The sequence below is a fragment of the Silurus meridionalis genome, chromosome 24, assembly GCF_014805685.1.
Source record: "Silurus meridionalis isolate SWU-2019-XX chromosome 24, ASM1480568v1, whole genome shotgun sequence".
NCBI classification, from domain to species: Eukaryota; Metazoa; Chordata; class Actinopteri; order Siluriformes; family Siluridae; genus Silurus; species Silurus meridionalis.
The window spans coordinates 4,017,750-4,034,347 of NC_060907.1; the positions used below are offsets into that span (position 1 = coordinate 4,017,750).

At 41.9% G+C, this 16,598-nt stretch overlaps 1 protein-coding gene across 1 annotated transcript in view; it reads left to right on the plus strand.

Moving 5' to 3' along the window:
- pkd1a (polycystic kidney disease 1a) overlaps positions 1-16,598 on the plus strand; it is a 71,503-nt gene that overhangs the window by 39,907 nt on the left and 14,998 nt on the right. Inside the window, 11 exon segments of the mRNA XM_046837924.1 lie at positions 988-1,134; positions 3,369-3,509; positions 10,160-10,448; positions 10,637-10,847; positions 11,463-11,622; positions 12,617-12,772; positions 12,939-13,083; positions 14,494-15,198; positions 15,344-15,506; positions 15,986-16,247; positions 16,383-16,578. Coding sequence (XP_046693880.1) covers positions 988-1,134; positions 3,369-3,509; positions 10,160-10,448; positions 10,637-10,847; positions 11,463-11,622; positions 12,617-12,772; positions 12,939-13,083; positions 14,494-15,198; positions 15,344-15,506; positions 15,986-16,247; positions 16,383-16,578 — 2,575 coding nt within the window.

Genomic DNA, 16,598 nt, shown 5'->3' on the forward strand with positions numbered 1-16,598 from the left:
AATGATTCAAATTCTAATGACAAAAATATGTTTTAAATACATTTGAATAATTAAATTCTCACACCGTCCTTAATATTTGCAACCCATTAAGCGCATTTCTCCGAACAATTTGTACAAACAGCACATTGGATTTCTTGCAAAAGCCTGAACTTTTCTCAAAACCCTTCGTTCATCTCTCAAAAGTAAGTATTTGTGTGAATGAACATCTCATTGCCATCAGAATTCCTTTAGTCATTGCTCACAAACAAGACGGTGAAAATGTTTAGTGGTGTTGTCAGTATGAAGGCGGTTACAATGACTGAAAATGCACAATTTCTTCTGTACGCCATGTTTGAATTTCAGCAGCACAAATGTTTAGAGAACTGGTTGATTATTGGTTGATCTGATGCCGTTCACTCGCCTTCATTAGTGACATTAACGCTTAATCTGCACAATTCATCAATTCAAAACATTTACAGAAAAAAATTGAATAGAAATTTTAGATGACGGATTCTGACAACTGGTCGGATCATTTTATTGTACTGGTTACACCTGGATAGTTTTAACCCCCAAAATCATTTAAACATCAGTTGATGCTGATGCTGATTTTGATGCTGATGAACTGATGCTGAGATGTTTTTGGGGGTTAAAACTATTCAGGTGAAACCAGTACAATATATTTTGATCAACATGAACATAAACAACCGATAATGTAGGAAACCGCAGACACTCGTACACAATTATATGGATGTTCCTGAAGCATTCGAAGCTCCTGAAGCTCCTGAGAAAAACTGAATCGTAATGTAATTATAAATAGGATTATTGGGATATTTGGAAGCGTACAAAAAAGTAGTGGTTTTATAAATCTGATTTTATTATGAAAAAATTTTTAGGAAATTTTTATTTATTTTTATATTTAATGAACTAATAAATTAATACAAATTTTTTTAACTTATTGTAAGAATTTTTCCCATATTTTCACCACTTTTATTTCAAATTTCCTTTCAGGGCGCCTCCCACTGCTCCACCCTGAACTTCAGACCCGATCCAAAAGTTCTGGTGATCTCCGGGTCGGAGCTGGAGGTCGACGTGGAGTACACGTTCCATTTGACCGTCAGTAAAGACGGCATGTCTCCCGAATCCACCACGCAGAAGGTGAGTGATTGGTCGAATTAAACATGCCGGACTGTCGTATACATGCTACACGCTTTGGGGTTACGTGAGTTTAATTTTATTCCCTGACACCGAACACTATGACTCACGAACGTCGTTCACCGGAGGCTTCACAGAACCTGTCACGGGTGCCTCATGATTGTGGTTAATAGAATAATAGGCTGTAACCGGTGACTCCGCCTCTTTTTAGTGGTCTATTCGCCTCCACGAGAAAAGCTGACAAGTGATTGCTGATCTCTCCACAAAGGGCGAACGGGTTTCTCGTTCAACCCATCAGCCTTTTATTGTTTATATCGTAGCCTATTACTGATTTCGTTACGACTGAAAAGTGTGCAGTGAAAAACCCCCATCTGGTGTTTTTTCTTCTTCTTCTTTTTTCTTTCTTTTTTTTTTCGAAAATGACTGTCTTTTGTCCCCTTCCTGCAGAGTTTTAAAAAAGGCTCCGGTGCCTGGAGCTCGTAATTATTTTCATCGGGTTGATGATGAGTCAGAAATAAAAGAAGGGAGAGAACGAGTAAAAAAGGGGGGGTTGAAAAAGAAAGAAAACGAAGAGGGGGGCAAGGTGCTCACGTGACGGTGTTATGTAAAATAAATGGGCTTAGGTCAAGAAGTGGTTACAGCTGTCTGCTTTTTTGCTCTCTCTCTCTCTCTCTCTCTCTCTCTCTCTCTCTCTCTCTCTTTCCCTCTATTTCAGTCTGTTCTTCACCAAGTAGCACTTTTTTTCCCTTGAACTTAATTGTGTTCGATTTTTTTCTGATATTTTACAACGGATATTCTATTCTGTTTGGCCAAAAGTTTGTGGACACCTGACCGTAAGGTTTCTATGTGCTCCTTATCGAACATCCCATTCCACATTGAGTCCTCATTTGCTCTTATAAAATATTTTTTTCACTTCTCTTCTCATCCCTGTTCATTTCCTCTCCGCTTTCATTTTTGTATTCTTCTCATCTCTACTTTTCATTTCTCATCTCGTATCTTATCCCTTTCTTCACTTCTCTTCCTCATCACAACTCTAGGTTCCTTCACTCTTCTCTTCTCTTCTCCTCCTCTCCTCTCCTTTTCTTTTCTCTTCTCTTCTCTTCTCTTCTCTTCTCTTCTCTTCTCTTCTCTTCTCTTCTCTTCTCTTCTCTTCTCTTCTCCTCTCCTCTTCTCTCCTTTTCTTTTCTCTTCTCTTCTCTTCTCTTCTCTTCTCTTCTCCTTTCCTCTTTTCTCCTTTTCTCTTCTCCTCTTCTCTTCTCTTCTCCTCTCCTCTTTTCTCCTCTTCTCTTCTCTTCTCTTCTTCTCTTCTCTTCTCTTCTCTTCTCTTCTCCTCTCCGCTCCGCTCCGCTTCTCTTCTCTTCTCCTCCTCTCCTCTCCTCTTATTTACTCTTCTCTACTCTTCCCTTAACTTCTCTTCTCTTTTCTTCTCTTCTCCTCTTCTCTTCTCTCTCCTCCTCTCCTCTCCTCTTCTCTTCTCTACTCTACCCTTAACTTGTCCTCTTCTCTACTCTTTCCTTAACTTCTCTTCTCTTCTCTACTCTTCCCTTAACTTCTCGTCTCTTCTCTTCTCGTCTCTTCTCTTTTCTTCCCTTAACTTCTCTTCTTTTCCCTGAACTTCTCTTCTCTTCTCTTCTCTTCTCTCTTCTCTTCTCTTCTCTTCTCTTCCGTTTGCTTTCCTGCATGCGACGTTCTACACTGAAAAACCAAACCCTTTCCTGCGTTGTGTTTTGGAGAATCAAACCCACGTTGTGTATGAAATATATCTGATCTGCGTTCTGCTTTCATCACTGTATTGTCATCGTATTGCAGTGAAATGCAGATGTTTGTTGCAGGATCCACAGTGCTCTTAATCGTCTCGTCTTCCTTCCTGATCAGAAAAGAGTTGCAGCGTGTCTGGGAGATGGTTCATCCAGTGAACTGCTGAAGAATCCTTCGTATATATTTAGTCATTTCTTTTATTCTTACTGTTGGTTTTGTTCTAGTGTTTTTCGGCGTGATGTAGCGGTGAGCCTCGCTGACGCACTCCACGCTTCCTTTATCTGTCCTAAGTGCACTTTGACATTTAGCTTCATCTGCCTTCTTTTTCTGTCCATTCGCTTCAATCCGGTTTAGCGCTTCTCCTCGCTGTTCCGGCGGCGTTACTGCCATAGCAACAGAGCCCAGGCAGAAATCAAAGCATGCAATGCCAATTATAGTGATGTAAATGACCATATTTGTCTCTTTCTCTCTCCCCCCAGGTGTTAGTGAAGAGCGGACGCATTCCCATCGTCTCTCTGGAGTGTGTGTCGTGCAAAGCCCAGTCTCGTTATGAGATCAGCCAGAACTCGTACGTCTATCTGGCGGGGACCTGCAACAACTGTCAGGGCTCCTACAGAGGGGTAAGAGACGTCTCTACATCTCCAGCAAGTCCTTAACTGTTAAATACTTACACATTATATGGACACAAATTTGTGGACACCTGACCATAAGATTGCTATGTGCTCCTTTATGGAAATCCCAGTCCACATTTATCCCCATTTCCTCTTCACAAGCTGCACACTTTCGGAAGTATCTGGCGATACTATATGTTGCGTTACTGTAAGCAAGACGATATTTTGGGATGTTCATTTTAGGATTAGGATTATAATAATATAATATAAACCTATAATTTTAGGTTTTAATTAAAATTTTTAATTGAAAAGCTCACCACCATATACAAACCTTAGCAAAAATTATTTTTTAAAAAGCACCAGAACAACCAGAACACAGTGGGATCTGCATTTGCCAGCCCTTACTTATCACCTCAGGCATTTTGCAATACATAAACACTATTAGTACACTATATTGCCAAAAGTTTGTGGACACCTGGTCATAAGTAAAGTATGTGCTTTTTGAGTATTTTGGAGTGTGTTTGTACCGCAACCAAAGACGTCTTATACAATTGTGTGCCTCCATCTTTGTGGTAACATTTTGGAAAAAAACAACATATGGCAGGAAAGTTCAGGTGGTCCAACATTTGGTACCCAACATTACTATTTTAAATCAGTGGTCCCCAACCCCCGGGTTTTATTCATTATCTGATTTTGAATGATGTTTTATTTTGGAAAATGACCAGATTCTCTCCTCCACATCTGTCTTTGACTCACTCTTGATGCATGTCATGATGCCTCAGTCACATGTCTTACCTCCATCCGCTACCTCCTTAAAGGAGCTCCGGCTGCTAACACATAATACATTACCGCTAAATTCAAACCCCCAAGCGAGCAAAATGAACAAACAACAACATGGTGGATTCATGTTTATTATTATATTTCGAAAATGCCAGTTTTTACGGTCGTATCATTTTAATTTGTTGTATTTATTCACCACACCTTAAACGCCGGTCCGTGAAAATATTGTCCGACATAAAAGGGTTCGTGGCGCAATAAAGGTTGGGGACCACCATTTTTTTTTTTAAACATATGCACATAAAGACACCTGATGTAAAGTGGAATTAATGATGATAATAATTGTATTATATACAATTGTAAGGAGGCAAGAAAAATAGGAGTAAAAAGTATTATTTCTTTTATAAAGGTAGAGAATGCAGTCAATGAAAGACAGCATTGTCATACACTCTCGCAAGTGCAGTCCTCTCTAACTTTAGGGTTGTGTATATAACGCTGCCACAAATTCATCTTCGTCCGGTTACTAATGTGCAACCACGAACAGCACATGTTGTCGCTGAACTTTTCAATGCCATTTTAATGCCAAACAAACCACACATAAACAATGTAGGAGCATTGGCACGCTGGAACAGGTTTCGGGTCTCATAGTTCAACTAAAGGGAAGATTTCATGCTACAGCCTCTAAAGACGTCCTACACAAATACACCATCTTTTGGAGGAACAGTTTGGAGAAGAAACGCATCTGGCTGGAAATTTCAGCTGTCCCAATACTTTTGTCCCAATACAAAGCTTTTATTCAGTTTTTTTTTGTCTTAATGAATCAATCCCACCAACGTCGCAAGTCGCGAAAGGCTCTTTTTGTTCAACTTGTTAAAAAGTTGAAACGGGAAAAAAAGGTAATAAAAAATCAATGAAGTATTTTTAAAAGCGATATAAAATACTTTTTTTTCCACTCATCTCCTGCTGGTTGCTTTTTCTTGTGAATCTCACGGGCAGTTTTTTTCTGGGGAGTGTTTTTTCCGTCTCCAGCTTTGTGAAAGATCAATATTTTTTTGTCCTCCTGATTCGTCCTGACCGTTAACTCGACTGTTTTCGCGGAACATTCTCGAGATTCAAGTTCGATTAGCAAGAGCTTTTCGGCGAAATTCATTTAGCAGTGTCTTCTATCAGCTCCTCTGAACAACTCGAAAGATTTAGACAGATGCTCAGTGTGAAATACTGTGCACTTTTAGCTTGTTTGATGTTTTTTTCATATCGTCTCATCAGTTTATCTCAGTGGTTAGCTGTAGTAGCTGTTAGCCTGTGTGAGATCAAGCACCTGTTCTTTATTTTATTTGCTCGTTTTAACTATATATACACACAAACACACACACACACACACACACACACATTATTTACGGACACCTGACCTGCTATATATGTTTCTTCTTCAAACTGTTACCTCAAGTCAAGTCAAGTCAAGTTTATTTCTATAGCGCTTTTCACAACAGACATTGTCCCAAAGCAGCTTTACAGAATTTAACAGTTAAGGTGATGACCTTATGATTGACCTCTTCTTCAAAAACTATGTCTATCTGTGGTGTGATGAACTCTGAACTTCTAGCATGAGGAGCTGATTGGAGCTGAATACACTTCCTATCCTGTAGGGGTGTAGTGGTTGGCAGCATGGTCTCTGATGCCTGACATTCCTGATTTATCCTAAGCTTTAGGTTTTGTTTATTGTTCTAACACTAGAAGAGTAAAAAGTTCTTTCATAAGCCTGGATAATTGGATACGCTTGCCCTCTGGGTAGGATGGCTATTCAAGGTCCAAGCCCCAGCCAGGTCTCCAGGCTAGGAATGCGCAATCTTCTGGAAGTTTCTAGGTGATGGGTTTAAGCATGGGTCCCCAAATTCTTTCTGTGAGAGCCACATAATGTTTCCTTTCTTTAATGGGGGTCAGTCTGTAACAGAAAATGATATGGGCTGAAGTGGCTACCAGTATTATTGTTGACATTTTATTATGATTTTTTTAATTTAAATATGATTTGTGTTTAGATATCAATGAAAACTCCGAGACAGATATAAACCAATTCCATTTTGAGTCACTTTTGCCACTGGCTTTAGTGGATAAACTTTGTCATTATTATATGAATTAAAATTGTATTCAATTCAAATAATTTTTTATTTGTAGAGCAAATGAATGGACATTGTATCAAAGCAGCTTTACAGAGATAAATCTGTTGTATAAAAGAATGCATACATTTGTTCAATATCATTGTAAGTTTGTCCCTAATGAGTGATTGGTGTGGTCAGTGGTGACTGTGGTGAAAAAAAAAAACTCCCTGAGACTTCATAAGAAAGAAACCTTGAGAGGAACCAGACTCCAAAGGGATCCTCATCCTTAACACCGAATGTCTGAATGTCCTCATCCTCATCCTTAACACCGAATGTCCATTCATTACAGTTCCCATCATTGTTGAGGTGCAATGTTCCTTAAATGCAGAACTGTTCATGCAAACTGTGGTTCATTGTAGCAGACTGTTGTTAATCTTTAGGCTGTTGAAGTGAAACCATCTTCAAACAGAGATTCGGATTGAAGAGAACTCCCTAAAGAGGTAGGACTTTAGGATGAATCAGGCAGCTCTGAAGAGAAGAAAGAGACAGGAACACGCTATACAAATTCAAATTAAATATTGAATATATTGAAAAAACAGTTTCAAGTTTTACATCTCAAACTGTTGCTGCTGGAGTTAACACAAAGCATGGACAGGACGAGTCTGTTCTACAGGCTGGAGGTTGTTGTGAGTCAGTGGCAAGGCTCTCAGTTCTGCTGTCACTGGTTCAAGTTTCTGTAACTTCTTCACTTTTCTCTCAGTAGTTTAGAATTGTGAGGTGTTGATGGTGATTTTAAAAGAATATGTAAAAAAAGCAAGCTGTCTTATTGCATCTGTGGCTCAGTTGGTGTGTTGGTTGGTAGGTGAGTATGTGCAGTGTTATTATGGATTTGGTTTCAGTTCTTGTTGTTGGTTGATGTGCAGTAGATTAAAATATGCAATTGTATTCGAATGTAGTAAAACTTATGTTCAAAGTTCAGCACTGGAAGAACATATCAATCTCTTATATACATGGTCACATGGGACATTTATTAAATGCAAAAGTCCAATGAGCAATAACACTGCCTGTCTTGAGATGGTGTAGTAGTTAGCATCATGGTCTATCTCAGGTTCGAATCGTGCCCTTTGCTTTTCTTTAGTGTTATAATTCACGAGTAGTAAAGTGAAAATGTCCATTAAAACAGTGGACCCCAACCCCCAATTTATTTATTATCTGATTCTGAACGATGTTTTATTTTGGAAAATTACCGGATTTTCTCCATCTGTCTATGACTCACTCTTGATGCAGGTCATGATGCCTCAGTCACATGTCTTACCTCTAGCCACTACCTTCTTAAAGGGGCTCCGGCCACTAACACATAATACATTACCACTAAATTGAAACTCCTAAGCGAGCAAAATGAACAAAAAACAACACAGTGAATTCACGTTTATTATATTTAGAAAATATCTGTTTTTATTTTCGTATCATTTTAATTTGTTGTATTTATCCACCACACCTTAAAGGCCGGTCCGTGAAAATATTGTCCGACTTTAAACTGGTCCGTGGTGCAAAAGGGGTTTTTGACTAAAACACCTGTTTAGTACAGGATCTTGTAGCTCAACTGGATGAGCTTTGCTTCTGGGTTGAGAGGTGGCTGGTTTAAACCCCAGCCCGGTCTCCAGGAAACAAATGCAGAGGCTTCTGCCAGCTGTTACATGAGAAGTTTCAGATGGTGTTTAGTTCAGTGACCTGAAATGCTCCAAAGAGGTAGAGCTGGATGGTGTCAGAGGGCGTGAAAAGAAACGGGGGGCACTTAGTTTTGCATATATAGAGAAAAATACTGCTAAAAACCAATCACCTCATTTTTTGTGAGTTCTAATGAACCATCCCACTTTTAAGCCTTTGTTCTTCTTGCCTAATGAGGGAGCCAGAGGCGACTGAGGTGAAAGAAAAAATCCTTAAGAATTCTTAAGAGCGACCAGATTCAAAAGGAAATCCATGCTCATCCTCAACAGTGAATGTCCATTTATTACAGTTCAAGACACAATAACTGTGTAAAAAATCTGAAAAAGGACTTGAACCTTGATGTATTACTTTTAGCAGGCAGGCTTCAAGCACTGTCCTTAACCCACTGAGCCATCAGAGCTAGGTCCTTTTACTGGGCTTTTTGAGGAAGTGGTAGCTCAATGATTTAGGCACTGTGCTCCTGATTGAAAGGTCAGGGGTTCAAGCCCTTGTATCACCAAGATGCCACTCTCAGGCCCCTGAGCAAAGCCCTCAACCCTCTGTGCTTCAGGGGCACTTTACCCTGGCTGATCTTGCTCTCTGAATCCAGCTTCCTAGTATTAATTTGATATGCGAATAAATAATGTATTTCAATTCTATATCAAAATCTTTCAATTCTATATCACTGCCAATATTTCTAAAGATAATTCCTCTAGACTCAGACCTTGATTAGCCCCTGCAAAGGGGTACTGTCGTTAACCCCCTGAGCTATCAGCTATGACTATCTAGCTGAGGTTTATCATGTGTGAAATTTAAGGAACTTTTCTTTAACATTCCTTACAATTACCTCATGCCGCACTGAACCTGATAGATAGATAGATAGATAGATAGATAGATAGATAGATAGATAGATAGATAGATAGATAGATAGATAGATAGATAGATAGATAGATAGATGTGAAGTCTGTATTCAGCCTCATACGCATAAAAGAGCCTAGATTTATAAATAGAGTAGATTATGAAAGAAGGAGATCAGTTCTGTTTCCCCTCTTCCAGAACATTCATCGTCCTTTTCTCCATCTCTTAAATAATTGACTTTAGCGCATGTTAGCTCATGGCTCTGGAATGCAACCAGCAAGAGACAGTGTGGAGAATGATGTCATTGTTATGATGTGAATTATTCCACATGGCACTGAGGTTAGCCATCTACACAAAGACATGGAAGGTGTTATACAAGGAATGAATGAGTTATGAGAACCAACCAGATTATTTTCTCTATAACAGTATACCATGAAGATTATTAATATCGGGTACAGCAGCAACAATTGTAATTGCAATATATTGTAACGTGTAGTTATATATAGTTGGTAGGATATATTTATTAGTCAGCAAGTGAAAATCTGTTCCACAAAGTTGATGTTAGTAGCAGGAAAAATGGGCTTTGAGTGAGTTTGACAAATTGTGATGTCTAGACGAATGGGTCAGAGCATCTCCAAAACTGCAGCTCTTGTGGGATGGTTCCGGTCTGAAGTGGTCAGAATCTATTAAAAGTGCTCCAAGGAACAAACAGTGGTGAACCGGACTCAGGGTCGTGGGCAGCCGAGGCTCATTGATGCACGTAGGGCGCGAAGGCTGGTCAGTGTGGTCCGATCTAACAGACGAGCTCTTGTAGCTCAAACTGCTGATGACATTCATGCTGTTAATGCTCAAAGGTTCGGAACAGTTTTAGCAGCAAAAAGGAGACAACACACTATTAGACATGTGGTCATATTGTTATGCCTGATCGGTGTATAGTTACCTGTAGTTACATAGATCGTCCACAAAACTAGCTTGTGTTATATCAGCTCATGAACTGTCTGTCCATCACAGAGCCAAAAATACACCTCTGTCATATGGTGGAAAAATTGCACCAAAATTGACTTTTAGAAGATCAGAACTCCTTTGACTGGAGAGTCCTTGCATTAAATAATCATCTCCTCACTGTAGTATTTTGATTATTCAACATCTGCTGACAGACACACGTTAGCACATTCTAAATCAAATATCCCCTGTGATGTCTGTGTGATTGTTTTATTTTAGCGCTGGATGGCTGTAAACCGTCGCAATGAGCCTCTGGTTCTGGACCTGAACACCACAACCACAGGCCAGGACAGCATGAACCTGGTGCTGAGGAAGGGAACGCTGCGGGATGGCGACTCGTACGTCTTCAGTTTGCACGTCACCGACGACAGCATGGAGCAGGAGGGCGTGGCCAACCTAGAGCTTCACCCCAATCTGCCCCCAGCCGGAGGGTCGTGTTCACTGTGGGCTGATGGCGAGGGGCCGGAGGTGCACACGCTGCTGGAGAGAGTGCACTTTAAGTGCACAGGTGAGAGACCTAGAGCATAATCATGTGAACAACAATATGGACAGGTAAATCAAGTGGAGAGACTTACAGATGTGACTAGAGCGTCTAAACAAGTTGTGAACCTTCCCTAAGGACATTATGAGGACATTTTGCAGAGTCCCACATCATAATTCTGCTCCTGTTCTCATCTCATTTATTATGTCCCTCAGGTTATTTGGACGAAGACGAATCTTCGCTGGTCTACAGTCTTATGGTGTTGCGTTGCTTTAATCCCTACTGTGAGGAGTTTTGTGTGTATAAAGGAACCAGCCCAGAACATTCCACCTTCCTTCCACCTGGATTACACTCCGCACAGTACAGGGTCTCAGTCTCCATCATGGTGGAGGACCACCAGGGGGCATCCATCACTGCCCTCAACAAGTATGTCATCGCTTTTTGGGCTGCGTCTCAGCACACATGCTTGGTCCATTTATGTTTTCAATTGTCAGATATGAAACCAGTGTACAGAGTTCTTTATGGTTTTCTCATGTCTAATGGAATCCTTTATATGGACCTCATATCACCCTAAACTTGCAGTATTCATTTGTGTATAATCATAAATTGGTGGAATCTCTTCCTACGAGTTGCAACTTTATTTTAGTCATTTATAGGTTTGCTGGCTGAGATTGCAATTATAGTAAAAATACTGATTAGCTTTGAAATACTGATTAGCTTAGAATCTTCTTCTTTTTACCATCTCCTTCCAAAACCTCAACAACTAAAGAACTCAAAGAAAGATGTAGGTTTGGGTTACTGATTGGAACATCAGGTGGTATCAAAAGGTTTCGAAACTAATGGTGTCACGTGTTTTAACACGGCTGTGATTTCATCACGGGCAGCAAGTTAGAACAAAGAGCAAACTTTAAAAGTCCAGGTTTGATTTGAATGCCCCTTGAAGTCATGTGGTGTGTTTTCATTTTGATTGATGGCTGGGGTGGGTTTCAAATTCCTAGCATGAAACTCTGTAATGCCTGTGTTTATGTGTTTGTGTATCAGGACCATGACGGTGATGTTGCCCCAGGTTCCTGGTGGATTCAGCAGTCTGGCTCACTGGTTGAGTGAGATGACGGACACCACGCTGAATGAGCCGCTGAAACAGGGTGACTCCCAGCATGTCCGCGAACTCTCGCTCGCCCTCATCACCGTCCTCAACGGGGTCAGTGTCTTCCCCTAATATGTAAATCTTAATACAGGGCGGCACAAGGGAAGGGGAGTTGATGACCCTGGGGCATCGCAGTGGTTTTGGAACCAGTGCGAGCTCGTTTCGCAGCTATTAGTTATAATGGAGTGGTGGTGCGCAACAAACGTTTACTGTAAAACCTTTTATAAGAATGGGGGTAGTGTGAGTGCTGTAAAAAGGGAATTTCAGGGTCATTACCATTTTGGACGTCGTGATCGTGTCCGGTCTTCTCATTATAAAAAACAACTCAACACAGCAATGATGATGAAGCGTGTTGTGGAACAAATGTAATTCCCTGTGGAATAATGAAAATTCCCTTTGCACAAGGCTCACACTATCACAGTTCTCACTCCAGTACTCTGTTATAACTAATGGCAAGGGATTCTAATATTTTTTTTATTCAGATTTTAAAATCTTAATTTTTGGCCTTAAAAAGTCTTAAATTCTTTGTTCTTGGTCTTCAATAATGTTATGCAGGTCTTAATTTTCCGATGTCCATGTAACTCTTTTTGTTTGTAAGTTGTCCATGGTTTTTGTAGTTCTTTTTTTTTCTCTGGTTCAAATATAATTAGCTGTATTACGATTACGAATGATACCAACATGCAACAGCCAATCGGCTTTCTGTTACTGGTGGGAACCTCTCAGATTGTACCACAGACTTAAATTGCATTGCTATTTGCATGTTGCATTTTAAATAGAATTTGTCTACCTCCAAGCTTCCATAACAACAGGCCCCCTATGTGTGTGTGTGTGTGTGTGTGTGTGTGTGTGTGTGTGTGTGTGTGTAGAGAGGAATTGTGTAAGAGCAGATTTTTCCCAGTTTTGTGTTGATTAGAATTTTTCTAGCAGTTTTGTTTGCATGGATGCATTTGTGTGTGTGTGTGTGTGTGTGTGTGTGTGTGTGTGTGTGTGTGTTTAGTGTGTATTTCCTTAAATAAATGTTTGTGTGTGTATGTGCACGTGTGTGTAGTATGAGCAGGGCGTACAGCGTGTCAGCAGCGTGTCGAAGCAGGAGAGGCAATACAGAGTAAACGTGAGAGGAAACATCACCCGAGCTTTGACATCACTGGACCTCAACACCGTCAGTGACATCCAACAGACCTCGGCTGCTCTTGCGCAGTGCACTGTGAGAGACACACACCCACACACCCACACACACACACAATAAGTGCACTGTCAGGGTCATAGATTTGAGTAACTAATAAAGAAAAAGGGAGTCATTTCTTGTGGTTGTGTGTGTGTGTGTGTGTGTGTGTGTGTGTGTGTGTGTGTGTGTGTGTGTGTGTGTGAAGGCTGTGAGTCGGGAATTTGTGTGTGAGGAGTGTCAGAACAGCACACTGAATAAACTGGAGTCGATGCTAGAGATCCTGCAGACGGACACCAAGCAGGGCACCGTGACTCCCACAGAAATCGCGGACAACATCCTGAACATCATGGGTGAGACACACACCTTCTCATCTCACCTACATCAGTAACTTTACTAACACCCTTGTGGCTGAATGAAATATCATACAAAATCTCCGTAAAATCTGGTGGAACATCTTCCCAGAAAAGTGGAGCTTATTATAAGTGCAAATGGAGACTTAATGTGGAATGCGATGTTCAACAAGAAGTACATAGCAATCTTTTGGTCGGGTGTCCAAAAACTTTTGGCCAAGGATTTTAGGCAAAGGATCAGAAGGAATGTAATTTGGAATTTGAACCTTAATTACTGCATTTCGGAGACATGCCTGTCCAATGTGACAAACAGTAGCTTCATTCATGCAACAGAACAGGGTTGGGTTAAGGGTCTTGCTTAAGGACCCAGCAGAGGCAACTTAAGTGGGATATGTTCCATTGACCTTCCAATTTGAAGTCCAGTTTTAGGGCATGCAAATTAGCCCCAGGCCTTCAGTGTTGTCCTGCCTGTGACCAATTCACCTCTTAATACCATTATTATGATGCCACATCTATAGAAAGCATCAGTATTATAGAGAAACGCAGTAGAACAGAGCCCTGCATCACACACAGGAATCTCATGAAGAGAATGAATGTCATGAAGAAAGCAAGAAAACCAATGAACACAATTCAACACGTCTCCTTTTACTGTAGCCACAACTGCACCGCCCGCATACAACATCTCCAGCACAAGCATCGATAGTCACCTCATCATATACGCAAAAGTGTAAAGCATGAGTTTATAATTGTTCTGGTGAGGTTTCCTCACGATGTACAGTTTTTCTTGAAAATTCCGTCTTGTAAATTTCCTTGTAAGTGCAGCTGCGATTAAATCGATTTTTTCTCCTTTGTCAGCCGTTGGGAAATAAAAAAAAAAAATTATATTTGAGCTTGTGCAGTTTGCTACAGATGCGGGTTGCGAGCTCTGACTAGTGCGTTCTCTGACCGTCTAATTTAAGGACGTAAAAATGCAGAGGTTACTGGACACCTGCTAGATGGACTCGGGTCAGCAAGTCACAATCTAATTGGTTAAAGCAACCGCTTTAAGCAACATAAACTTATATGCACCCGCCTTCAGGTCCCTTTGACCCTGAGAACATTTGATGTGATGGCTGAAATCTGATTGGACAGAAAATTTTACGTAAACAGGCACTACAAGAAGTAACACAACTGAGAGAAAAGCTATGAAATTAAGACACTATTGGGATTAACTAAATACATTTTCATGGGAAAATGCTGGTCCCGATAGTCCACCACTGCTGAAGTCCAATGACCACTGAGCTACCACTTCACCATTTTCTTGGGTGGGAATTGCTAAGTGACCAAATCCGGGTGAAGAAAATGTAAAATAAAATAAATGTGTCTTTTCAATAAATTAAGAAAGTGACATAATCTGGATATGTTCTGCAGGGGATCTGATTCATCAGGTGAGCGAGGCGGCGTCATCCAACCTGGAGGAGTCCAAAGACCAGGGTACGTTCTCCCTGAATTACCTCCAGTCTCCACTAATGGATCAGCCCCACCCCCTGCGCGTAGCGGCCAAAGCCTACACGTTGTCCTCGGAGCTGATGCGTATCCTGATGCTGTCTCGGGTGCTGAACGAGGAGCCGCTGATCCTGCGTGGAGCCGAGATAGCGGCGGCGGGGAAACGCGCCGACCCGCTTAGCCTGCTTTGCTACGGCTTAAGCGACGCCCCCGAGTGCCGCCGCTTCTCCATTCCCAGGGCGTTCAACTCCAGCCTGGGTACCAGCCTAAGCACCAGCGGGGGCGCAGGCGAGGGCATCCTGCAGCTGCTCTTTCAAGTGGAGCCCAACCCATTCCCCTTTAACTACGTCCCCAATTACACCGTGTCTACCGAGGTGGCATCCATGGAATTCCGCACTGTCAACGGCTCCCAGATCCCCATCGCTGGTTTGGACGAGAGCCAAGCCATCAGAGTAGCGCTGAACAATGGCACCGCAGCGGGACTGGATGGGAACAGCACAGGGGTAAGACTGGATCCTGCTGGGGCGCTGAATGTAAGCAGGTGTGGATCGGCAATAATCAAAGTGAGCACAGGGAACAACAACAGGCAGGCTGGAGTCTACGTCCAACTCAACTTTACCATAGCGGAAGGTAATATTACATCAGGAGGACAGAGGTTCAATCCCTCATCAATTGTGTGTTTAAAATGATCATAGAGAGCTTTAATGTTCTTCATTTGCCTTAATGTTTGTCATGTTTGCGTGTCTGTGGTTCTTTTTTTTTTTTTTACTTCCAGCTTCTCCAGATGCTCAAGACTCAGACCCCTCAATCATGGCGTACCTGCACTCCTCTAACAAGCCTAATGAGTACATGAGCACAGACAGGAAACACATCACACTCAGCACTGTGCAGGGGCGGGGCCTCGACCACCAGCTCTACACTTTCTTCCTGTCTCCGCTGTAAGAATGAATAATCCATAAGTGCAGGGTTCATAAGGCTGTATAACACATATGGTATATTTGTAAAGTGTTTATAATGCTACAAAACCACTGACCAAAATGTCTTAAACCATCATAAGGACTGTGTTTTAATTAATAATTGAAATGGGGAATAAAAAAATGGTCAGGTGTCCACAAACATTTGGGCATAGCGTGTAATAGTTTTTTGTCTGGACTCGTTATTTATGAATATTCATGTACGTTTACATTGACGTAACTTGGCAGCTGCATTTACATAAAACTGAGCCAACATGGGGTAAAGGGCCTTGCTCAGGGGCCCAGAAGTGGTGTGGCAATTTGTGACCTTCGTCCAATGCCGTAACCACTCCTCTATGGGTTATGTGGTGTAGACTGAGGGACATCACTTGGTGTTATGTTACCTAAACGTGACCCTCTGAGAGAAAATCATGCTAACTTCATTTATTTCACGTCTTGTGTAGCATGTACGACACCACACAGGACCACTTCATCAACGTGTCAGCAGGCTGCGCTCCCGATTGGCCAGTGCGGGTCCGTGTGGAGGTGGGCGTGTTCATGGTACTCTGTCAGTACTTTAGCGAACTGGGGCACATGTGGCAGACGGACGGGATGGTACCCCTGGCGGAGACCAGCGCGGGGCAGGCGGTGTGCAGCACGCGACATCTCACGGTGTTCGGGGCGAGTCTGCTAGTTCCTCAGCATGCCATCAGCTTCACTGTGCACGTAAGTGACTCTGAGAGGGCGACGCAAATGTATAATAATGACTAAATGGTAAACTACCATAAATGTTCTACCAGGCTCCTTCACAGCCCTCGTTTGTCGCTCCTTCCTCATTCCCATTTGTTTTCTTTTTTCTAGGATCCTCCGATCAGCCGCAGCCTGGTGGTGCTACTGGTGTGTGTGATGTGTTTGCTGTGCTACACTGTAGCTGCCCCCCTCTTGAGGAAGCTGGACCAGTTGGACCTGAGACGAGCCTCGGTGGTGCCGCTGTGTGGGAAAGACGGACTCTACAAATACGAAATCCAGGTCAAGACTGGCTGGATGCGAGGGGCAGGTGAGGGGGTGGGTTTGAAG